The 24,413-nt window shown below is 38.5% G+C and overlaps 2 protein-coding genes across 2 annotated transcripts in view; both read right to left on the bottom strand.

The window, feature by feature from the left end:
- Nucleotides 1-369: 369 nt before the first annotated feature.
- On the bottom strand, nucleotides 370-2,069 carry LOC112957023 (CD59 glycoprotein-like). The gene is made up of 3 exons (XM_026050527.1): nucleotides 2,015-2,069; nucleotides 1,154-1,270; nucleotides 370-575 (listed from the first exon to the last, which is right to left on the bottom strand). The coding sequence occupies exons 1-3, from the start codon at nucleotides 2,067-2,069 to the stop codon at nucleotides 370-372; spliced, it is 378 nt and encodes a 125-aa protein (XP_025906312.1).
- A 678-nt stretch (nucleotides 2,070-2,747) lies between these two features.
- Nucleotides 2,748-24,413, bottom strand: part of TACC2 (transforming acidic coiled-coil containing protein 2) — an 84,657-nt gene continuing 62,991 nt past the window's right edge. The window contains exons 9-20 of the mRNA XM_026050705.1: nucleotides 23,287-23,348; nucleotides 22,338-22,453; nucleotides 21,427-21,598; nucleotides 20,249-20,389; nucleotides 15,913-16,056; nucleotides 14,966-15,042; nucleotides 10,545-10,588; nucleotides 7,458-7,466; nucleotides 5,511-5,671; nucleotides 4,889-4,995; nucleotides 4,100-4,220; nucleotides 2,748-3,247 (exon numbers count right to left, since the gene is read on the bottom strand). Of these exons, the coding sequence (XP_025906490.1) occupies nucleotides 3,182-3,247; nucleotides 4,100-4,220; nucleotides 4,889-4,995; nucleotides 5,511-5,671; nucleotides 7,458-7,466; nucleotides 10,545-10,588; nucleotides 14,966-15,042; nucleotides 15,913-16,056; nucleotides 20,249-20,389; nucleotides 21,427-21,598; nucleotides 22,338-22,453; nucleotides 23,287-23,348 (1,220 nt within the window). The 3' untranslated portion in view covers nucleotides 2,748-3,181. The remainder of the gene's footprint in view (nucleotides 3,248-4,099; nucleotides 4,221-4,888; nucleotides 4,996-5,510; nucleotides 5,672-7,457; nucleotides 7,467-10,544; nucleotides 10,589-14,965; nucleotides 15,043-15,912; nucleotides 16,057-20,248; nucleotides 20,390-21,426; nucleotides 21,599-22,337; nucleotides 22,454-23,286; nucleotides 23,349-24,413) is intronic.

Here is a 24,413-nt window from a genome sequence, read left to right as displayed (position 1 = left end):
AAACATAAGCCAGCACTAAGCAGAATTTGAAAGATAATGGCCCTTTACCATACTACAAGGCTGCTACTTACAGCTAAAAAATTCTCCTTTTCTTTATATACATTATGCAAGCCATAGAAAAATGTTACATAAACATAAATGTTACAATAAACCCCTTAGGACAAATAGGTAGAGCATATATGCTTAAATATAGGTCAAGACATATCTCTTTAGCAGATGCAACCATTTTTATCGTAACATCTGTCCAGTCTGCCTACTGCTTTTTTTTTTTTTCTAAAGAAAAAATATGGTGCACAGTGTGAAATGGTTAGAAAATACATTAAATCTTTTTATAAAGGCAGACTTGTTGCTTTATGGTACTATTTTTTTTCATGTCAACTTAAACAAGGGGTGCCAAAGCAGTGTAAAGATGAGAAGCAGTAAGTAGCTTGTGGAAGGGGTGATTCTGGAGCCCAGGCTTCTCGCATTGCAGTTGTTTGAGTAGCAGCAGTGGACACTCACTCCAGGAGCTCTGGATCCATCTCTCTTKGCCCGCTCACAAAACGACCTGAACGAACAGGACTTCATAATGCCACCTGAAACAGAGTCACATGCAACCCAAACATAGCAGGATGCTCAACTTCACTTTTATCTGCCTCCTTATAACATGAATCTGACTTCCCAGTAGTCCAGAACAGTTTGGCAATTCTTGCAAGCCAATGGATACAATCACAGCAGGTTATAACCCGTTTCCAGGCTCCAAATTAAATTTCAATAGTTGCAAATCATCTTTGATACAACTGAAGTACCTTAAATATTTTGGAACCTACTCTAGCACGATATCTCATTAGGTTCTCCTCTTTCTTAATTTCAAGGTAAGTTATTTAATTTAAAAATGATTAATTTACGTAAGAAGTGGCCAATATGTAAGATTCTCTTTTATAGCTTGCATGTAGCCTCGATGTGGCTCCTCATCATGGTCATTTAAAAAAATCTAGCTCAGATTGTTGCTAACCCATTTAAATTAGGAATTGAGTTTTATTGCAAGGATTTGTTTTGACAGAAGCATTTGTTGTTTTTTTTTTTCTCCCTTGTTCTCTGACCACCCCCATATTCCAATATTGGTTATTTATTTCTATGATTTAATGAGTCCGAAGTGTTTGTGGCTACTCACTTGCTTGTCCTCTTATCACTGCACATGCATCCGAGTGCCCTGGGCACTGCTGGGTTCCTTGTCTGTTACAGTCTTCATCACTAGAGCCTACACAAGTGTAACACTGCAGTGCTTCACCTGCCACCAAGAAAGAAGACATTTTACCATGGTAAAGCTTTAAAAAATACTTAAAAATAACAGCTGTGCACCTAATTTTGTTGAAGAACATGCAAAATCTGCAAAACATAATTGCATTTAAAATAATCTACAAGCATCGGTATTCTGTATTGGCATCCACAGCTCTTTTAACGTTTTCAGAGCAGTGCCCATTAGAAGAAATGGGACTATTATCATATTTTCCCCTCAGTATTGTCTTTGGTGCAAAATACCAATAACAAGTAGASTGCAAATGCTTAAAATCTTACTGTTATTTGTGTTTACTTTTCTCTTGAAGTCTCAAGTCAGTCATAAGGCAATTACAGCATATCTTAAGAGTTTTGCTTTTCTATAAACATTTCATTCAAATCTGATCCTTTTCTTTCCCCCACCAGAGTTCACACTCAGTTCAAATTACAAGCTATTTTAATAGTAAGTATGATTTTGAAACAGATTTAAAGTATCGTACTTAGAAGTTGCAAAGTAAAAGACACAACCATTTTCCTTAGAGATGCAGTTAGAATTGCTAGAATAAATATTTATATTTTACATTATAGAGTGGACGTAAAATTCTGCACTGCTAACCCCGTACATAAACTGAAAACAAACACAGGAGAAAAGCCCAAACGCAGCAAAGAGCTGCAGCCCACGCATAAAGTAGGAAACCATGGAGGAAAAAAAAAATAAAAAAGAAGAAATAATGGAAAGAAAAGAGAGTTGACTTACTTTTGATTACAAAAAGGCAGCTGACAAGAACGAGGCTGAAGACCGTCCTCATCATGGAGATACAAGAGATGCACCATTAGGCAATGAAAGCAGTTTGTTTGCTATTAAAGCCTTAACTCTTATCTTGCAAACCTAATCCTCTGCAGAGGATGACTTATAGGATAAAGAGGTGTGCGAAAATGCTACTTATCTAGCTTATTCTGTTTGGACTTCTAACCACATGCACCTCATCCCCACAAACTCTGCAGGTAAATTCTTCCTGTAGCAGGAGAGGAAAATGTGTGGACATATCAGTGGTGAATAGGCTTAAAAAACCCACCACCCCATCATCTAATGTCATTTTGCAGCTCGCGCAGAGGTTCGTGGCATTTGCCCAAGCGATTTGCTGGATCAGGGTCAGAGTATTAAACATTTTGTAGGATTAAGCCTACGCTTGACAGCTGAATGGTTCAAATCTAGCACACATATACATACATACTTATACATGTAAATGCATATAAGTTCTTATACATACATTCTTATCAGCAATTCCTGGCAGACTGCCCCAGTATCATCAACATGCAGAGACACTACTCAGGGAAATAAAGTGAAGGAGCTCCTTAATCAGAGGTGCTATATGTGGTGTCGCACACAAGTAGTCAAGTGAAGTGAGCAAAATAAAGTCATACTCATCTCCAAGTTTCAACGAAAAATTTTATTTACAATAGAGAATTTCATTTAAATGACATGCATTTTACTTTTTTCATTTTTAGTTTTATTTTACAAATCGGCAAATGCAGATAAAGTTTACACTCCTTAAGGCAAGAGTCCCCATGCAAGTAATACATGTTTATATTAAATCCAAAAGACATCCAACATGGGAACTCATGTACAAAGGGAAGGCTAGGATCAGCAATTYGTAATTTATTAGAGAACTTGACAATCTCCCTGATACAGGAATTTTGAGATCAACTTGCTATGAATTATACTRTGAAAATGCAAACAATAGCAAGAAATTTTGATAGTCATCTTAGTACTGCATACAATTAAATCAACTTTATTTAGAAAGAAAATACAGTAGTGCATACGAAAAAGTGAAAATATAACCTGTCCACATAAATGTATGGACATCAGTGTGCCAATGGTCATATTGCACTCAATATCGAAGTCCAGAAATTTGGTTAAAAGTTAGCTTTTCCCCATTTTGGCAATCAGTTCATCACAAATCTTTGTTAATTCTTCAATCTCTTTGTTCTGGAAAAYGAAAGGAAATATTAAACATTATGGCAAAATATTTTTACATTAAGATGAGTGTTTTAAAAGCAAATCCAGCCTTTGAGAGAAATGTGGGAGAATAGTTTTTACCAATATTGAGAACAAAAGGAAGTTAGAAGTGACAAAAAAATCTCAAATCTATCTATATATATATATCTGCATACATAGCTGTATTTTGCATAAGGTATTCAAAAAATATGCTGAGTGCCACAGACAGTCCCTCCTACTGCTGCATAGCAGTTCTTAGCACATTATACTTCTACATAGTGTAAATACGSTTCTGCACTGCTCTTTTACAGCATTATTTTCATTCTGTTTCCTAAGGGCTCAAAGGGAGAACCAGCTGCACCATAGTGGTGCAGTTGCTTTGCTAAGCTACAGGACGAAATATATGTGGGAATTTTCTACAACCACTGTGGTCCTAAGTTGTATAGACCCAGGGTTGATCATTTTGTCTATAATGAAAGCGGTTGCATTTAAACTAACACTGGAATTACAGCTAAAAGTGAAAGCTGAAAGAAAGGAATCGGAATTCCTTGAATAGGAATGAACTTAAAGCTAAAAACTGAAGGAAATGAATGCTGGGTACCCATTTGGTATCCAGGKGTACAGGAATTCAAATGTGCCATGTGCTGATCTTTGGGAGCATTAGAAACCAGATGGATTGTGGAATTGTGAGAAAAAAGGGACTTCAATGAGGGCTAAACTGCTGTAAATTGCTGGCTGTGCCAGCAGCCAAACTACATCCTCTAATGTGAAACATAACAGGAGCAGTGGTAGCTCCCAGCTCCCTGCCTGTGCCCTCCCAGGGAACGGAGGGACGTCCTTTACCTTTTGTTCCAGTGTCCTTTCCAATGCATCCACCTTGAGCTGCTCCTTGCGAAGGCTGGCCTGGTAGGCAGCCTGCTCCTGCTGAGCCTTGCCTCTCACCTGTGCAATTTCGGCGTTGGCTCTAGAAAAACAAAACCAACCCCGCAAAAAAACAGATTTATCTCCTGTCAGGTTCTCTACAGGAGAGCCTTCTCTAGCCTTTTCACGGTGGATGCTGCAAAATCTCAAGGTCTGCACCATTGCCCCCTGCTTCTGAGACATTTGTGCTGGAGTTGTAATTCTAGCTAAATAMTCCTTGTTATTGGAGTTTCTAAACTTGTCTTCCAAGTTTTACAGACTAGACCCACAGCTGGGGCTTGAACCCAAGCGGTGCTTCATTTTAGACCCTGACCCATCTCAGTGACGTTATGGAGATGTCTCCTAGGCCAAGGGGACAGTAACACGAGTCCTAAATGTTAATCCCAGCGTGCTTGCTAGGGCACTACACGGAAGCATTAATAAAGARGGGCAACCAGAACTGCCTATCTTAAGCCACTATCAGATGTTCACTCCTTAGGGTGGCTTAAGAAATGACAATCCAGGCAGAGCTGGCACTTCTTTTGTGCAGCTATTCCTCACTACCTGAGCATGCAGTTGGCTGATCTAGCTTAGATAGCTGGTATTAAAAGTGGTGGATTAATTCTGCAAGGAAACAGCCATAAAGCACTTGCAGTCTGTTCTACTGGCTGGCCTAAGGGCTTTAATACAGCACAGGGGCTTCAGCAAGGCACTGGGGTGCAAGGCAATTACCTGTCCAGTTTTTCTTCAGCGTGAATTTTGAGAGCTTGGTACCTCTGTTCTTCTTTCTTTACTCGTGATAAATACTCCTGTGCACATTTCTTTAACACTTCTTCATTCTTAAATGGAAAGATTGCATTAAATTTAATCCAGAAGCCTGAAGTGTGTGACAAGCACCCACCTGTGGGAGTCGCGCTCAAGTGTTTTAAAGGAGGCAGTCTTACCCAGACAYGTACACACAGAGGCTATGTGAAACAATATTGCACAATGCAAAAAGCTCCACAATGCTTCCTTTTGCATTTGATATCCGTTTGGATAGAATTTGCCTAAGGATTACATTACATTTTGCACTTAGACTCTCAGTCTGCAAGCCAGCCCTGATACCTGCTGAAGTTACGTGGCATTTACTGGAACTGCAGTGTCCCACACAGGAGCAAGTTACTCTTGCACAAAATCTCAAGCTTTTTAGATCTATTCCCAAAATAAGCACAAATACGTGCTAATGCTCTCCTCCCTCCCTGCCACATCACGTCTAGTGTAATAAATCAGACTTGTGGCTAAAAATACGCCTTGTGCTGCCACATAAGCCTGTCGTGCTTGGCTTTTTAAGGAGGGGGACATTAACGTGACTCACCTTCCGAAACCCCTCCAGCACTTCTTTCATTTTTTCGTATCTCCTGAAAAGATCTGCCAGGGATTTCTCCACTGAGTTCAGATCTGCTAAAGCTTGTTCCTTCTCCACAATCAGCTGTTGAACAGTGTGATGGGACACGGACTTCTCCCTCTGCTCATCCTCTGTTAGGAGAAAAAGGGGAGAGAGGCAATTTTCAGAAGGATGGTAGCTGTAAGAACAACTACATTTTCATCTATAGCTTCCACTACGCTGTGCTATATGTTGTATACGAGTACGATTGCAGAAGATCCAGAGAAGTATTACAGAAAGACAGTCCTATCTGGGAGAAATGCCACTAGTTTTAGTGGTATTTGATTAYTTTGATGTTGGGAAAAAATGTGAAAACATCTTCATAGAGATGATTTATTTCACTTCGAACTCAGCTGTTTCTATGAAAGAAGCAGATGTTGGATTCTCCCTGTTTGCCTGAGGAGGCATTAGCTGAAGGAAATGACATTTCTTCATATTAGTAGCATGGGAAATAATTTATTTGCTGTTTCTGATATGTAATTGTAATCTCCGGGCCTCTTGTCTAATCCTGTACAGACATTTAAATTTAAATCAGTTCAAATTGAGTTGAAAAACAGTGAAAAAAAAAAAAAGAAAAAGCAGCAAAAAATTGTGTTAAAATTTGTGGAGTTTTTTTTTTTTTTTTTTTTTTTTTTTGCAAGAGTACTGTAGGAAACCACCAGAAATGAAATTTTACATTAGAGAGACTTTCTAAAGTTTGCAGAAAACACAACATATTTTTCCAAATCTGATAAAACATCACTTTACCTTCCAGCAGAAGACTCATTTTAACATGCTAGAGATGAAGAACTACACAGGACCTTAACTCCAAAGCACTTAACTGACAGGATCCCATTCACTGGCAAAACTCCATGAAGGAGGTATGATCAACTTGCATGATCAAGCAATACATTTAAAGGTTAAAACTCAACTAAATTCATATTTGCTTTTCTCCAGAGATTATTGCCCGTAGTATTTTAGCAGCTGCTTCCTCTTTGTTTCTGGGGCAACCTGAAAAGGTTGTARTTCTTGGAAAAGGTTTTAATTCTCRACTTGCTCCCTCACTGCTATAAAGTTTATTCTTCTTGGAGCACCATGATACTCTTTCCTCTCTTCAGACACCTGGATCAGTGCTTGGTGCAGCTCATCCTCAGCCCCACTTCAGCAAGGAATTACAGGCAAGTGGTGTCAGATGCTCCCTTTTCCCCCTTCCTTACACTGCTACGTATATATACATATATATATATATATACACTACACATGCATATATATATATATATACACACATATATACATATGTATGTCCAAGGACCATGGATTGAGCTCCGGTGCTATACAGATTCCGGAGGAAAAGAAGAATTTTTACTGGAGAAGCAAGGGAAAGTTTCCGGTGTGTGTTAGAAAAGGGGCATCTCTGACAGTTTCAGATAAGCAGTTGAAAGATATTTAGGAGCAAAGTTGTTATATACTATAAAAACAAACTGGTGTCTGGCTAGAGCAGGACTAGGAGGTATTTTCCAAAACTATGATTTAGCTTTACTGAAAATGCTGCTCAGTAGAACCGTGGTGATAATGTCTGCCATTCAAATGTCATTTAAGCAGTGACAGATATACAGATTTCTGAAGTTTATGAGATTATGTAATTATAAGATTTTAATTAAATGGCTTCCAGGTCTGCAGGAAATACTATCCATGGCAGACCAGAAGTAGTAATTGTATGCTCAGGAATAACACTTACTTAAATCRACAGAATTAGATCACCACAGGGCTAGCAGATCTGCTTTCAGGCTCAGCTATTACTTATATAACTTAATGGGAATGCAGCAAACAGAGAATAAAAGCAAAAGAAAAGAAAAATGCAAAATGCTGATGTTAAAGTTGGTGAAAAGCTTTACTTACCAGGCTTGCCTGTTTGTTTTTGCAAGCAAATAGCAAGAAGCAACAAAGCGGAAGCAAAATAGAAAATCGGGAATCGTTAGGAAAGCAGAAAATAAGTAATGCAACAACCTGTAATGCACAAAGCATAATAATCTGTTTTTCTTCACAATGAGAATAAATAATGCCTTTAAGCTTACAAATACATGGACACATTTTTAATGGAGAAAAGGGAAAAGAAACGACATTTCAAATCCGAGGATAAAAAGTAAATCCAGGACAGGGATTTGGGGAGGGAGCTGTGGTTGGTGYGGTGGGCACAGGGGCTATGTGGGCTCCAGGAGCAGTTCATTTGCGAGCTGCAAAACCCAGGAACAGCACGAGCAGAGCAGGCCAGCCTGCAGACTGGGCAGCAAGGTCATCATTATGCCCCAGGAGGGACAGGGGCTGAAGCAGATGCAAGAAGAGAGGCAAAAGAAACGAAACCATCAGKAAAAACATATGCAAAGAGGCACTAATAGGAATCGACACACGGACAGCTTGCAAGCTCAGACTGTACAGAGCACTGTGTGGAATTAACTGCACAASCAGAGTTGGGTAGTACTCAATGCTAGAGGTATGTGACAGCAAATACCTGCCACAGCCCTTGAAAYCAATGAAAATTGCTGCTTGCAATGCATCTTTTCAATGCTTTGATACGCAAACACATACACAATCATACATGGTATCAGAACATTTTCAGTATTCACTTTATATGCACAAGAGAATCTATAGGAAGCTGAGTAGGATCTAACAACCAAATCGAATACTCCTTAAAAGAATTCTTGAAGTAGGTTCAGTTGTACCAGCCTTTYTACAGGGGCTTTATAAATAGCCCAGAGGGGTTAAACCATAAATAGGAACAGTACAGGCAATTCTTTTGCTGAGCTGCCTATTTTATTTTAGCAGCGAGACATTTTTGTGATGAAAATTCCAGAAACGCTATATGCAAATAGCACCTAGCCGGTCATTGTTCCCTAAGGTGCAGCGTTTGGGCGAGTGAATCTTTTAAACAAAAAGGATGGCAATTTACAAGAGAGGACAGGAGAAATTAGAAAAATTAGACATCGGGACCTGGATTTAGCATATTACGGTGCAGGAGAATTTTTGGGCTTCTTTAACACACAAACACATTCTGTGGGAGTGTTGTTGTTCCAATTGCTTTCAAAACAGATACAAATTGCACTACCTATAGATACTATACTTAAGAACTATGTATGCATGATGGTACTGTGCCTTAGGACCCCTATTCCATACCTTCTTGTTGCATTACGTGGCCACCATGTGTATTTTTAAAGGTGTTTCTCAATAAGAGAATTTCTAATGGAAAATGAACTTCTCTCTATAAATATCTATCTATGTTTGGGAGAAAACTGTACTTGTCCATAYGAATGGCTAAATGAAGCTGAAAAACTCCCTAATTTGTCCCTGGAAAGCTAAATGCAGGGCAGATATGGGACTCTGTTTTTCTACATACTGAAAACTCTGAAATGAAACTCTGAATTACTGAAATAATCACCTGATGACAAAACAAAAACAAAAAACAACTTGTCAAACAGGAAACAATTCTCTAGTGCAAGAGAATTACTTGGACAGCTTGGGCTTTTGCCACATTTAATAACTTCCATGATAGTGCACAAAGCTGTACCAGGGAACATGCTGTGCAAAGGGCAAAAATGAGTTATTTGCACACTATGATCACTCCTGTTTTAACACCTGCATGAAGAGACTCATCAGATCATGTCCGAAAGTAGCCAGACTAGCTCAGTTTTACACAGAAAATGTTAACAGAGACACAGCACTGTAGCAAATAAAGCCAAAAGGTAAATGCCTATTTCTGAGTTCTTTTTTCCTTTACRTGAAAGGAGGCTGGGACATCTTTCAGGGAAATATGGAAGGGCAGCAAAAGCCCTGGAGTGCTGAATAACTTCCCCTTGCTCTCTTGCAAAGATAAGTAAGTTGTTCTAAGTTGTTCTAAGATGTGTTTGTGTTTGCAAACACAAGTGCTAAAAGGAAAAAAAAATCTTTAAAAATAATGAAAACTTTCTGGGTCATGCAATATTGCCTGTATGTGAGCAGAGGACATTATTAGCTATTCCTGCCTCTTGCATCCCAGAATTTACTAGAAAGCAGTTTATTCCTAGCGGCCTTTAACACCATTTCACTGTTCTTCTGTGCTGCTTGTCTGGATGGTCCCAATGATGTTAGTGGTTCTTTCCCTGCGCTCCTCCCTCATTTGGCCATAAGGATCTGGTCAGCCCCTGGTCCCCCCGTGGTCACAGCAGCTCAAGCAGTTTGGCAATGGGGGCAAAGCACAAGGCAATGGGGGCTCCCTGTAGCAAGACGAAGGGAAGGAGCTTCTGAAGGAGCTRCTTCTCAGGAGGCTTTAAAATAGCATCCCAGGGCCAGGCCTTCAACACCAAGAAAGCCCAAGAGTGCTGCAACCTTTGCTTTTGGAAAACACTGCAAGTCTCCTGTTTCATTCGTGAGGAATTCTGTTAACAAAGGGATTTTTTTTTTAATTACCTTGAGGCAAAAAAAATCTGTAATTTAGATCTTAAAGTCAGTAAATAACTGGGGATGTGGATCGGCCGCCCGCAATCACTCAGCTAGGATTGGAGTTAATCTAGGTTTTGGCCGGRCCAACGTACTTAGCACAGATAATCCCTGTTGATACAGGGAGCTATGTTTGGTATCCTCAAGAAAAGCATAGTCGGAAGCAGWTGACTAACAGGTTTTTAGGTCATTTAAATTTCTCTCTGATACACCTACGACTTTGGAGCAGAGCATTTGAGCTGCCYATATGGGGCAGGTTTTTTTTTTCTTTGCTGCAAAAGAAAGAGATTTAATTTTCCTGTATTACCTTGCCCACCCCAGGGTCTCCCCTCTGTCAGGGCAAGGGCAGCTTTTCATGGTAACCCAGCAGCACACACCATGTCCCCAAGATGTATTCCCAATTCCCAGCAAGAGTGAACCACCATCAAAATGAAGCTCACACACTTGAATCGTTTCCATGTCCCCTTCAGAAAACCTGGAGTGCAGAATAGCATCTTTCACAGCAGAAACACCTACCTATCATCTGAGCAATCGTCTTCTCATATTCCGAAACTATTTTCCTACAGAGGAAAAGGAAAAAAGAGAAAAAGAAAAGTTTTAGGCAAACATCGTAACTGCTAAGGCTTACTTAAAAATAATGCTGCTTAATAATTGAACGGTGTCATTATAAAAGGGATACAGATCCACTTCATATTACCATGTGCTTTTTATAATTTGCAATAACAAATAAAACAGACAGTTTAAAACGTGATTTCAATTTTTAAATCTCTGAATTAATACATAGTCAGGGCGAGGAAAGAGGGAATGATTTGGAACAAATTCTTTTATTTGAAACATTATCATTGAACTAATTTAAGAGTTTTTATAGACCCCGACTTTTCCATTACTTTCTTCCCACCCCTTTTTATTCTTCTATTGGTTTATGCTTGCTTATTTTGGGTATAAACCTAAAGAAAAGTTCTAAACACTAGCAAAAGCCAAATCTAATAGAAAGATAGGTGGCTCTCATCCAAAAAATATCTACCTGATCCTCTAGTCTCCAAATGGGAAATGATCCATTAGAACTTAAGAAAACAAGACCAAAACAGCCAGTTATGTAGTACAATGTCCATCATGTCCTATTTTTGCAAATCTGTATTGAAACAGAGGCTGAAAAATGTTAATTTTAAGCCTATTTTATCTCACATACTCATATTAGGCTTTGAATTTCCTTCTTGAAAAGAGGTTGCCAAAATAAGCAGATTAAAAGTGATTTAGAAAGATGATCCATCCTTTTCCAGAGCCAAATAAAGCTAATGAAATGAGACTAGCTTGATATGTGCTTTGATTTGTGAGTCACATAGGACAGTCCACAAAAAGCAAAATCACCACACACTTCATCTAAAGTAGATATTTGAAATAACCCAGTAGTATTTTAACATGATTTAACTTTTTTTTTTTTCTTGGAACACTTAGCTTGCTTTTTCCATACTTAAGTCTGCTGCAATCACTAAGGTTACAGAAAAGATGTGCAAAAATGCTGAAAGAAAAGTTGGTAATGAATAGGGGGAGCTGAGGAGCTCCCMAAAACAACTGCAGCAAACGCGGACGCTTCCCAAGCGGGATCTGCATGTGGATCAGAGCCACCACCTTGCTCCCGGGCGGGCAGCGGGGCCTCGCTTGCCCTCCTGCTCCTCCTGAGCACTCTGCAGAGCAGTGTTTACATCCRTGCATCCTGCTGACCTCAATCAGGCTCCAGGTAAAAATAACAACCGGTGGGATTGGGGCTGAAGATAAAAGGACAACGTGGTCACATGCTCTGCTGCCTCTTGGAAAGCAGGGCAGAGATCTACACAAATCGTGCAGCTCCTCTGCATCTGCAGTGCCTGGGTGTGCTGCTTCCTATGCACTCAGTCTTCTTTTAATCATTTTGTTTTGTTTCTTAAGAAGAAAATATAAAAGGCATTTTTGAAAGCAAAGATAATGGGATAACTGCAAGTATTTTCCACTGAAAGATCATTTTCATGTCCCACAAAAATTGCCTCAAAAGAAAAAGAGAGCCTGTGGTAAGCAACAATAATTTATATGCCATATTACATCCTTATAATACATCCTTTATAAAGTTTTCTCACTTTAGAGAAGGAATCCAAGGACTGTTAGCAATGAACATGACATTGAACACCATGTTCTAATATCAACAAACTCTGCAGTCTAGGCCACGCCATAGAAGTTGGCAGGAAAAAGACATATTACTATCAATTATTTTTGCCAAACTAGCATTGTTCAATCCCCATCACATTCTTTGCATTCTCTAGCCATATGAATAGTGCGGGAGCTGTTCTATAGGCTTGATGGGTATGACATCCCATTAATTGCAATGATTCTCAGTTTGGGAAGCATGGTAGCAAAGTAATCAATAACAGCATTGATAAGTGGGTTTGTTTTTTTTTCTAGAGTCATAGAGTCAAAAGCCTCTRTCGCTCAAACAGCCTAAATATAAAACACTCTCATTCTTTTTTCGATGACCCATCTTAATCTTAGCTTGACATGCCACCTAGGCTTGACCTGATATTTTAAGCATTCATTAAATTAAGAAGCATTGCTTCCTCTTCCGTGGAAAGCGATGTTTTTACACGCACAACACAAGATGACCCCCCAACTCCTTCCTTATAACTGCATCACTTCTAACTGCTGCAGCTCTAATTCACCATATATGTTCGATTCCAACACTTAATCTTCCAAGAGCAATCTTTCTCGGTGGACATATATATTTTATTTGGTGGTAATGTTGGCCATTAATTTACCATTTATGGGAAATGTCTACCTGGGAAATTTGACTTGGACAAAGTAACTTTTTGGAACCAAATTTTATTGTGAATGCAGACATACAATATATGGTGAGGAAAGGGAAGGCACCTGCCTGGAGAGCATCAGCAGCTCTGTGTTGCTGCTGGATCCTTCACTGAGGAAGGAGCAGCTCCGTTTGCTTCCTGTGCAAGTCCTGCGCTCGACGGCGTGCTGCACTTTGAGCGTTTTTACCCAATTTCAAATCTCTTAATTCCTTCTTTTGCTCCTTAGGTGTAACTGTTTGCAGAAGCTCCTTCTCATTTTCCCTCATCAGTCATCTGAAAGAGCTATGCCAGGTTTCTGTTTCTTTCCCAAGTACAGCACAAGAGAGAGGTCGGCAGATGGGGATCCCCATCACAGATGGGGATCCAAATAAAAACRGTGTCTGTCCTTGCAATTTCAGGTATATATACAGCAATTGAATATATAGGCCATCACTTGACACAGCTCACTGGCTTTAGCTTTAAAATGTGATATTTAATCTTTAATCTTTAATATTTAATCTTGGGGAGAGGAAGCTGGAGTCTGACCAGAAGTGATTCTGAAGAAAATTCAGACTCAGAGGTTACTGCAGATATTATTTCTTGAAGGAAGCACTCTAAAATGACCTGAAAATTCTTTTTTTTTTCTTTTTTTTTGAGTTTGTGTTTGGAGGTAGAAAATAACAAAAATTTTAAAGGCTCCATAAAATATTTGCATACAGTTTCTTCTTATAATTGCCAACTTTTTCACATTCAGATTAATGAGCAGTCCACGCTCATCTGTATGTTGTTCTCATAGTATTACCATTATAAGAGCAAAAGTACATTTTTTATACAGCTGAAACTTGCAGCAAACTAAATGGGAAGCAATAGAGATTTTAGAAGATATGTTCCTTGTCCCCTCTGAGAGAGGTAGATCTTGGGCTGGGAAATCGGATCAAACCAGTCAAGATCCTGTGCACAGTTATTCCATGGAGTAAAGGCAGGTTTCCAAAGAGAAAGAAAATACATTCAAATAACAGCTACAACTAGAGAAAGAATTTAAAGGTCAGCTCTCAAAAGTATCAGCAAAATGCAATAATGGTTAACCACAATCCTACTTAAGAAATTTAACAGTATATATATATACTGTTATATATATATATATAAAAATGTTATGTTATTTTTATATATATATATAAAATATATATATATATATATTATATAAAATATTATATATATATATATATATATATATATAAAAATATATATATATATAAAAAAGCCCAGATCAAAGGAGAGAGTAGCTGACCGCTGGGCACTGTCAGCTAATTGCTGTGAGAGGCAGAGATAAAAATGTCTTTGGCACCTCTGTGATACAAAGGASTAACAAGAAAACCATAATAGGACAAAACTTCAGAGAATCTGCATGAGACCACAATTTTTAGTGTCCAAAACTGTTTTAGTTACTGTACTTATCTTTTAATGAAAACATAGAATCTCCTTAAAGGTCAATTCTGAGAGGCCAGAGTGCTGGTTCTGTGATAAATAATTTCCTACTAGTAATTGGATTATAGTCTTTTATGCCCTGGCACAGTGAACAATGCAGAGTGACTGTTCAATTGCAATTTAATCATTTGAGGTGTGTTAATATCGTTAAAGAAAATTTACAGTAATTCCCTGGAAGGACTTGTACTATTCATACCTGAGACTTCAAATGTTTTTATTTATTTATTTTGTTTTGTTTTCCTGTTGGCAAAACTATTTGTAGAAAGTGAATTTTAAATTTAAATTAGCACATGCTCTTCAGGCATCCTCCTGAGTTGTAGGAGAGAAACATGATGCATGTGTCAACCCACAACTGAGGAGCACAGCAGCAGCAGCAGGGAATTGCTCCTGTAAGTAGCCTAGGTTAATTTCCCCCATCTCAGGGTTTTGAGGATGAAAATAAGATTAACAACATTCAAATTTGGAATGTTTACTCCAAACTAAAGTGAATTTTGCCCATCATGCATAAAAAATCATGACTTTAGGACCAATCCAAAGCCTGCAGTTAGAAAATAGCAGCTTTCAGTTAACCAATGGAGTTGTACAAGAGTGACATATCACTGAAACAAGCCTCTCGGGGCGATTAGTGACATACTGACTTACCTCATTTCCATCACTTCCCTTCTGCTTTCTTCRTATTTCTCTTTCCACTCAGCTACTTCTCTTTCCTTGGTCACAATCTGAAACAAAGAAAGCAAAAAAAAGCAAAACAAGCAGAAAGAAACAAGCCATTAATGAGAAGTTTAGCCAAGTGCACAATTCCTCATTTAGCACCCACTTTTAATAGCAGAGATATGGATTTTAAATGTAGATATAAGCATCCGCATAGAATTTCTCTGTTTCAGACTAAGATCACAGTACAGAATTTTGGACAWGGAAATACACTCAAGTTTCTCAGCAGTAACTGGGGAAAGTAGATGCAATGCTATTTTTGTTTCATCTTTCATCCCTTGCTATAACACAACATTAAAAGAAACGCTCTGTTTCTCTATAAATGGAGGGTTATTCTGTTTCAGTTGACCCCAGAACTCCTGTACACAGTTCTCAAATAAGCTCTCATGGTTTGATCTGCAAGATCTGTTGTTTTGTATTCAAATGTAGAGCTGAGTATCCACAAAATCYCATACTTATGCACTTCTTTTGGCCCCTTTTCCTTAATACTTTCTATATCACACAGTTTAAAGTACTGTAGCATATATTGTACATATGTGAAGAATGAGACTAATATTGTGTGCACCTTTGTGCAATACTAATTTTTAGGATCTTACAGTGTGTATAAAACTATATACCAAYGCCAAGGTACACACGATGAGGCTAAAAGCAATACAGATTCCTCTCACATGATGCTTAATTTTCATTTACACTAAATAAACAAAACTTACAGTTTAGCACCTTTTGCTTTGGTAAGCTCTAGGCTGGGCATAGCTTCAAATAGAAACTACTTCCAAAAAGAGCAAGTGATCACAAATGTGAATGAATCAGGAGAATGGAGGGAATTTCTGCACCACAAAGTGAGCATATTTCCTTTTCCACATTGTGAAGAAAATTACCTCTGCTCTGGCGAGTCGCAGTGCRGAGTCCAAGTCTTGCTGGGGGTAGAGAAGACTTGGGGAGCTTTCCACCTCCGAGGTGCCGATCCGGGAGTACAGAGCACTTTTAGAGATGGAAACATCTGCTGGGATGGCAGGCTCTCTCTGTATTTGTTTTTATTTTTATAAATACAAGGAAACGAACCATTAAATATGTGTTCTACTGATATGTTTTCTAGGCGGAGGGCTAGGTAACAAGGGTTTGTAGTAGCACTAGAAGCTTGTTCACTACTGAATTATAACAGCAATAACAAAGTTGATGAGAAAAATTGAATTTAACAAACAGAAAATATACTCTTGGGACCTGAGGAAAGCATCAGGAGACTCATATAACCCTTGTGCAGAAAAAAATAAAGGTAGAAAGGCAGAACTTTGTTCCCAATATTTTAGGGTTATATATTAGAAACGTTAGCAACTGACACAGCARTTTCATTAAAAATACGCCCAAGAAAAGCATTTGAGGAGAGCAAATTAGAACTAGAGGTGGACAAGGATTCAAGGGAATTCTGCTCCCCTAAAACAAGATATCTACATATACTACATAAAAAGATATCTACAAGATATCTACAAATGCTACATGAACCAGAGCAAAAAGATTATCTCACTCTGGCTCTATCATAAATAGTATTTTATAAAATTGTCGAAGGTGATGCTACTGTACTCTGGTACTTAGCATGCAATTAGTAAGTTAAATCATATTTTATTTGCAGCTCCCAATTTCACTCATGTCATGAGGCAAGCAGCACGTCCAGTGAGGAAGACAGAAAAACAAAAGTTATGTGACACATTGCCCTGCAAACAACACTCCAATAAAACAACACCACTTAAAGCAGAGAGATTATTAAATCATCTAGGAAGGTGCTAAGCGAAAGAGCATTTTTTACACCTTGCACAGGAGAATTAGTCTGGCTTTGTTTCATACTTCATCAAGACTTTTCCCCTTGCACGTTATGGAGAAGTTGGTCTCCAGCAACCTGGCCGTGCACAGGTCTGTGCAGTCCTTTCCATTCATCGACAGGATTCAATGACCACTCTGCTTYAGCAGGATTTTATGGCTGGGCAGAGCTAATGGGAAGTGCATGGTAAGGCTTATCTCTGGAGAAACAGGGCCCACTCTAGCTGTGATCTGGAGAGGTGGATTACTGTGCTGTACTTGCACTTATTCGCTATTTTCCTTTCTTCTTGTTTGGCCGTGAAATCCTTCCAATCCAAACAAATTTTGTAAGAGAAAATTTATATCTGAGAATTGGTAAAATGCCTTGAATTTCGGTGACCTAATGGGATACAAGACAGTGTATGTAGCACAGAGCAGTCAAGCACGTGAGCACTAGTGTCTGGCTTGCTGAGCTAGGCTCAAAATTGCCTTCCAAATTATGAATTTTCAATCCGAGTTGATCTCGGAGGTCACGTTTTAACATTCTAATTTTGCCCATCTGTGCAAGTGAGCAGACAGCGTCTGAATCAAGGCTCAGTTCGACATCAGACACACAAAAAGGGTTYATTAATGTCACTGAGAGATTCTTTTGCACAGACACAGATGAAGAAAATGTTAGATGCTATGCCATAAATTATTCACTTGCTTTCCATTCTCCTCACGTATTCTATGAGAGCAAGGATCCAAAAATTCAGGGTTTTTATTTGCAATCCTGAGCTGTCACATCACACCTGATTGAAGAAACCATCTTAGGAATTACATCCAGTGCTTTCTCTAGGAAAGCACAGGACTAGACAAATGTTAGGAATTCCACATCTGCAGGCAACATGAAGAAACCCCACTAGCAACACTAAAAGACCAGGCAAGTAAATTTAATTAGGTCAAGAATAAGCTAAACAGTACTTGCTAAATATCACACTGCACGTGTACTTATACAAGAGACATTTTGATTTTTAAATGTGCAAGTCATTTAAATCTTGCTTCTAACATATGCAGAGCAGGCATATGCCTTCTCCTTTCTACATTTGCCTGTGAATATACACAAAAATCATCAGTTCCAGCATAATTGTGAGGAGTGATCTCAAATTCCATAGATTTTTCTACCTCTTCAAAAACCATCATCAGATCCATCAAATTTTCATATCTTGCCTTCKTGAAAGTATCTCCCAATATATAACAACTACGTTCATACACAAGTTCATATCTATGACACAAGCTGATATCTATGTATGTGTACATTCACAAAAATACATGGAGACATCCTCAGTGAAGGTAAAAAGCCTAGCCAATAAAAAAAAAAAGATTGAATTCAGTATTCTAACTTAAAAAAAAAAAATCTATTCCTCAAACAAAAAAAAAAAAAAAAAAAAAAAAAAAAAAACCAAAAAAGGGAGATGAAAAAGAGATATGACATCATCAAACCTCTCCTCAGAAGAAAAGCTATAATGAAGATCAATCTGCTGAACTGTGTGTTATCATATTTCAAAAGCCTCCTGGAGTTTTATTTGCTGGAAGCCATTGCTGGAAATTATTAATTGTGGTAAAAGAAACAGAGATTTCCTTAAGCTGATATGAACACACGTATCAAAGAAACTGTCAAACTGAGAAAATATTTAAGAAAAAGAAAAATTAAACTGTTTAGCACATAATAGTGCATTAAAAAATGTAATTATACTAGTCAGATATTGAGCACCATGTTTTTCTAACTGTCTTGCATTGAAGTAAATCGCACAATGGAAAAGTATTAATAAAATGTAAACCAACTTAAAATTTCCAAAAATTAATGTAAAATTTAACCAAGTTAACTAYTGAAATTTAACCATTTAATAGAAACTTTTGCAAAATTGGTCTGATCACTACTGCCCAAACCCTAGAAATGTCCCACTGAAACAGATGAGGCTCTAACCAGCAGGAGCAGCAATAAAAAAATGTTTAGATGTTATTAATGAAGACACTTTGTGTTGGGGTGGCATCTTCCCTGAGAGCCCTAGAGCTCTTCCAGAACCACTGGAGAGCTGCAGGAGCCTGATGTGGGCTGGCAGTCCGGTTTGTCCCTTCTTTGAGCATCAAGAGGGCTGATTTCAACCTGAAATGACCAGGCAAAAAAACCCACCAGGCAAAACCCGCACCCTCTTCTAACAAATACGTTTCCTACCAGTTTTGCCATCAAACTCCAGACTTTGGCTGTCTCCTGCAATAGATTCAAGCCTGCCCTCCTGCCTGCTAACCTGCCTTTTGTGAGCATGAGCGGGTCACAGCTTTTTGGGGTGCACTCCTGCTTCCAGCATGCGCTTCGGTGGCACGGACACATCAGGTGCTTCAAGCTGCGCTCCGAGGGGCTTAGTTACCTTGTTTGTTAAGAGAAATAAAGCAGCACTCTGGATCTTAATCTGTGCTTAAACACACACGGCAGGCACGAAGCAGATACCTCGGCATCTAGGGAGCGGAAGGAAGACAGGGCAATCTGCCTGGCTAACTTCAGGGCTTCTATCCTCATTGCAGCAAACTCTAACTCCTCCTGTCAAGTGTTCGGTTATAAGCAATCCACGGGAAAAAACACGTATTAACAACACACCGAAAACATTTAACACATCCCCCAAAGGATGGTTATCTTATAAAGCATCGTGACGGCAATTCCTGGATGACACAAAGGCGTCCTATGTTCTTTTCATGGTGAGAAATCTTGCACAAAATTTGGATTTGGGTTAGTTTGGAGGTAGCTAGAGACACAAACAGTTTTCAATAGGGATAACAATTAACAATTCTCTGGGCAAAATAAATGTCTATTTATAGTAATTTTCTCTAAATATGATTAAATATGATAATATGATAAATTTCTCTAAATTATATGATAATTTTCTCTACATTATGCCAATCCTGCCATTTAGAAATTTGAATATGAATATTCTAGAAAGTATGTCCTGATGTACAGAAGCTTTCCTAGAAGATGTCATGCAAATTCCACATTAGACACTTCAGCTGAAAAAACAAGGTCTAATTTTCATTTCACTCAGGTCCTTAACTTCAGAGAGCAGAATTAGGGTCTAAATCTCTGGAAATCACTGCACATACTGGAGTGCTAAGGCCATCAGCTAAGAACCCTCTACACTGTGTACTGTGCTCAAGCTTAGAAGATTTGACTTTATAAAGACTTTTACAAAACATACACATCCATATGTTTAACTTCACACATGAAAATAATTAAATTGAAATATATGTGATCCTCAGGTTTCTAAAAGGCTGCAACTACTTCAGAAAGAACCAAATTATTATTTTGCTTCTCTTTCCCCATTCCTTCCCATCTCACACCCTTCAGACAGGACAGAAAGAAAGAGAATTGACATTTATGTTTCTTCTACAAACCTGAAGTTTCTGAGCAAATACGGGGGGGTTCTTTTCTGCTAAGTCAGGATCTAGATATTCAGGCTGATCACATATTGCCGTTTTCTTAGATATCCTATTGAGCAGAGCGTCCGCAGAGACAAAGGAGTCCTCAGGGGATGTCTGAAGTGCGAGGAGGGTAGAGAATAAGTTACGGTGATTGCACAAGCAGTTAAGGCCTGAAGTGACATTTCTGTCTGCAAATCTTTGATTCTCAGTAATTTGACAGTGCAGCAAAGATTCCTTCTCAAAGGCATTTGATTGATAGGTGTAAGAGACATAAAGAACATTTGTTCTTAATATAAAAGCTGAGAAAATTTTGCAAGATAGGAACATGAAATAAATGATATTAAGACTTTCAAAGTAATGGTTCTCAAAGTACAGCTCACAGGCCATTCTTGATATTTTTATGACCCTTTTCAGACCGATACCACGAGTTGTGCTCAAAGAATAAGTGCTGCTCAGTTCAGGTATCTCAAAGCCTTGAATACCACCCACCCTGAGCGCAGCCTTAGCAGGACTCTTCCTGAAGCATCTGCAAACTCTTCTGCTCTTTATAGGAGGTAAATTCAGTTGCGCTCAAGTTGTGCTCACTATAATCATCAGCCTGATAAATATGCAAAATGAAGGTGAACAGAATCGGAACGAAGCAGAGAAGCCACCAAAAAGGGTGATTTATAACCAGAAGCTGGACTGAGTTCTAATGACCAGCAAAATAGTGAACTTTACATCTGATATATCTGATATCTATACAGTTAATAGTTTATAAAAGAAATGCCAAAGAGCATCTGCTCATTACCACAAATCTTGGAAACTCACAGTATGTGTAACAAAACAAAACCGGTTCTGTACTTTTATATAAAAATAACTATTTTATATACATATTAAAAATACAAAATAAGTAGCTTTATATACAAAACAAAAATATTGGGTTAAAGCACAGCATAAAAAGTCTTTGCGTGAAATTTCTACAGAATTCCACCAGTGCTCCCTCAAACTGTCGCCCTTGTTTGGATCCTGTCAACAGGCTGCTTCTAAAATCCCTAAGCACCACACTGAGTTTCTACTCTGTTTACAAGCTCAAACTGCGCTGTCTCTTGCATAATATGAGAATTTTCTACAGGAAAATGATTCCCAAACACTCATCATAAATTACTCACTATTTCAATGCTCTCTGAAACTGTTCCTAGAGTCATGGGCTCGAGGTCTTTCTGCTTTGATTTGTCAGGGGACTGTAAGTGTGCCTCCTGGCTGGCAGCGAGCACTCGGGAGGCTGGATGCTGTATTTTCATCCCAGAGGATTGCTGGGTCTCAGGGTCTTCAAAACTTGACCTGGGGAAACATTGCATACATATTTTAAGAGTGGAGTACAAGGCCACTTCAACAGCTAAGCAAGTCTTCTACAAAACTTCCACGTGTTTATACATATAAATTATTGCAACTTGACTTTAAATCATTATATCTCAAAATACTTTGGAAATATCMTTTCAAAAGAGACATAGAAACCATTTTAATAAACTCATTTCCATCAGAAAGGATATGCACATGCCTTAAATGCTTCTCACTTGTCTTTCTACCCTGYTGGCACTGTGACCTAAATTTCTCCCATGGAAAAACTTTCACTGAGAACAGATGTCCTTAACAAGCACAAATTTCTGAAAGCAAATACAACCCACACATCCTGCGCTTAAGCTCTAGATGCATTGCTTACAGAATATAGCGTGCCAAGGCCAAGCAAAGAGCTGCAATTACRTTTCTAGACTAAAACGAAAATGGCCTCAGGAAAAAGAAAATGAGGTAGGAAGCAATAGTCTAGAGAAAGAGTTGACTGTGAGACTTTCTTTCAATAAGAGCATGAGGGATATGCATCCTTATTCCCCCCATTACACAATTTCTGTGTCTCTTATTTCCTTTCTTCCCTGTATTCTCTATCGTATGCGAGCACAGATGGGAATCTATTTTTAAACTAAAATTTTGGCAAAAGCAGAGGCAGTGGAAGGAAGGGCTGCCTGTGCACACACTATGGGGCAGCCCACTTCTCCGACCCCCCTCACCGCTGCATGTGCCATACCCCGAGCACGGCGTCGTGGACTCCGACAGTCTGACGGGAGGTGACTTGACTGGGCTCTCTTGCTGCGCGTCAAACATCAAGTATAAAGATTGTTTCTTAGCTGTGTTGTCATCCTGCTGGCAACAGGAAAGGAAGAACTCATTAATCAAAGCAACCGTACTCCAGGAAAGCTAATTTACTGCCTCAAGTGACTCAACAAACTATGCTCAATAGTATGGGACTCAATTGTATGGGACAGCAACACAGTTTTTGCTGATATTGAGATGATCTCTTTGAGGAATAAACAGTTAAAGATCATAAGCTAAAGAAGTCACTCTTTGCAAACGACTCTTTCTCTCCCATCTTGGAGCTAGGCAAATTTCTGATCCTGTCAAGCAGGACTCGGTGTTACCAAAATACTCATTAARATCAGCTTCATTCTCCTCTATTTGAGTGCCTCACATACATGCTTAATTTCCTGAGCTTCCACTGCAGATGTACATGCATGAGATCTAACAAAACTATCAAATTCATTAATTAAATAGGAGTCAGGAAAAGCCACTGATAATAMACAGTACTGTACTCCATATTTTGCATTCATTCTGTATTATCTCCCATTTCTCCCATCATTTTCTCAGAAGTTTCTTTTTTTTTYCTCTTTTCTCCCCAACAGTTGACACAGACAGCTCTGAACTCTGCACTGGGAACAGAGAACTGCTCTAAACCTCCAGAAAAAGCTACAATGATCCTAGGTTAAAAATAAAATAATAAAATGGAGCAAACTGCATGGGATTTAGGACAACCAAGCACATGCAATTTATTCCAGTTATGCCAATTTAAAGGAACTGGGTTTGCAAATCTGCTGCAGGCACACTGTAATTAATTTAAGGAATAGTGAGGCTGATGGCATTATCAGGACTACATTATGACAAGAGAAAGCAAATGAATGGAAATGGAAGTGAGAACTTACAGGCACAGAGGAGCCTATTTTCTCCATATATTCTATTTCATATGAGTTGCCATATTCCAATTCTGCAACAAAAACAAAAAAGAGACATTAAATATGTGCCATGAAATGACTGTGCATAAGCCAGTGAGATCTCATCTCATCTCCAAGGGTCACCTCCATTCTGAAATTATGTTTCTCTAGGAGACATTAAAAATAGAATATACAGAGAGAGAGCCTGAGCTGGACTGTGCATTGATTTTCAATGATGAACCGATGACACCCTTCAGGCAAATTCATTTGCCTGGAAAAAAATCCAGCTTTCTCAGTTTGCTCTGCCCAAAATTTTGTCTTAGAGCCCAGAATATTAAAAATGTTTCAAAGCACTWTGAAACTCTCCTCTATCACACTATGTTATCACAGAAAACTTATTTTTCAATGGTTTGTAACAAGGATCCGGGTTTTATTTAGTGTAAACCGAAAGATTGTGCAAGCTGGTGAGTAATCATATACTTTATGTTTCTTAAGGTATAACATGCAGATCTTAATCAAGAATGACTACTGCAACGTTAATTGAGATTTTTTTTTGAAGCTRCTGAGATACCTGCAAGCTCATTGCACAAGGGATTAGACAACAGCCCAGCTTACCATCCTTTTTGAGTTCTGGTTTCAGAGGAAAAGCTTAAGGCACAAAGATTTACAAAGAATCCTAAATCCATACCCAGCAAAAATGCAAATCCTTGCTGCAGTTCTGCACTGCTAGTCTCTGAATGATACTACAGGCAATAACCAGCATTTCTTTCCAATCTGTGGTCACCAATATTGAGCGATATARATGAATATACAGCTAAAATACAGCAAAATGGAAAGGAGAGATATATTCCTGCATCCAAATAAAGACTTCCTGAATATTGCCTTTATTTAAGAATTAAAAATAATATTTTTCCCATTGTTCTAATTCACTCAGATGCCATGAATTTAATTCATTAAATTACACAATTTTTATTACAAATAAATTCTAGTGAATGGTACACTAGCATTTACATTAAGGCAAAAAATATGTGCAAAAACCCTGCCAGACTTGGGCAGCTTTTGAAATGCAGGACTAGTATATGAATGCACTGTAAAGATTTAAAAAAAAAAAAAAAAAA

The sequence above is a fragment of the Nothoprocta perdicaria genome, unplaced genomic scaffold (assembly GCF_003342845.1).
Source record: "Nothoprocta perdicaria isolate Ctin4 unplaced genomic scaffold, notPer1 scaffold_7, whole genome shotgun sequence".
Taxonomy (NCBI): Eukaryota; Metazoa; Chordata; class Aves; order Tinamiformes; family Tinamidae; genus Nothoprocta; species Nothoprocta perdicaria.
The sequence above is the reverse complement of the archived record's forward strand: the minus strand, read 5'-3'. Positions and strand labels throughout refer to the sequence as shown.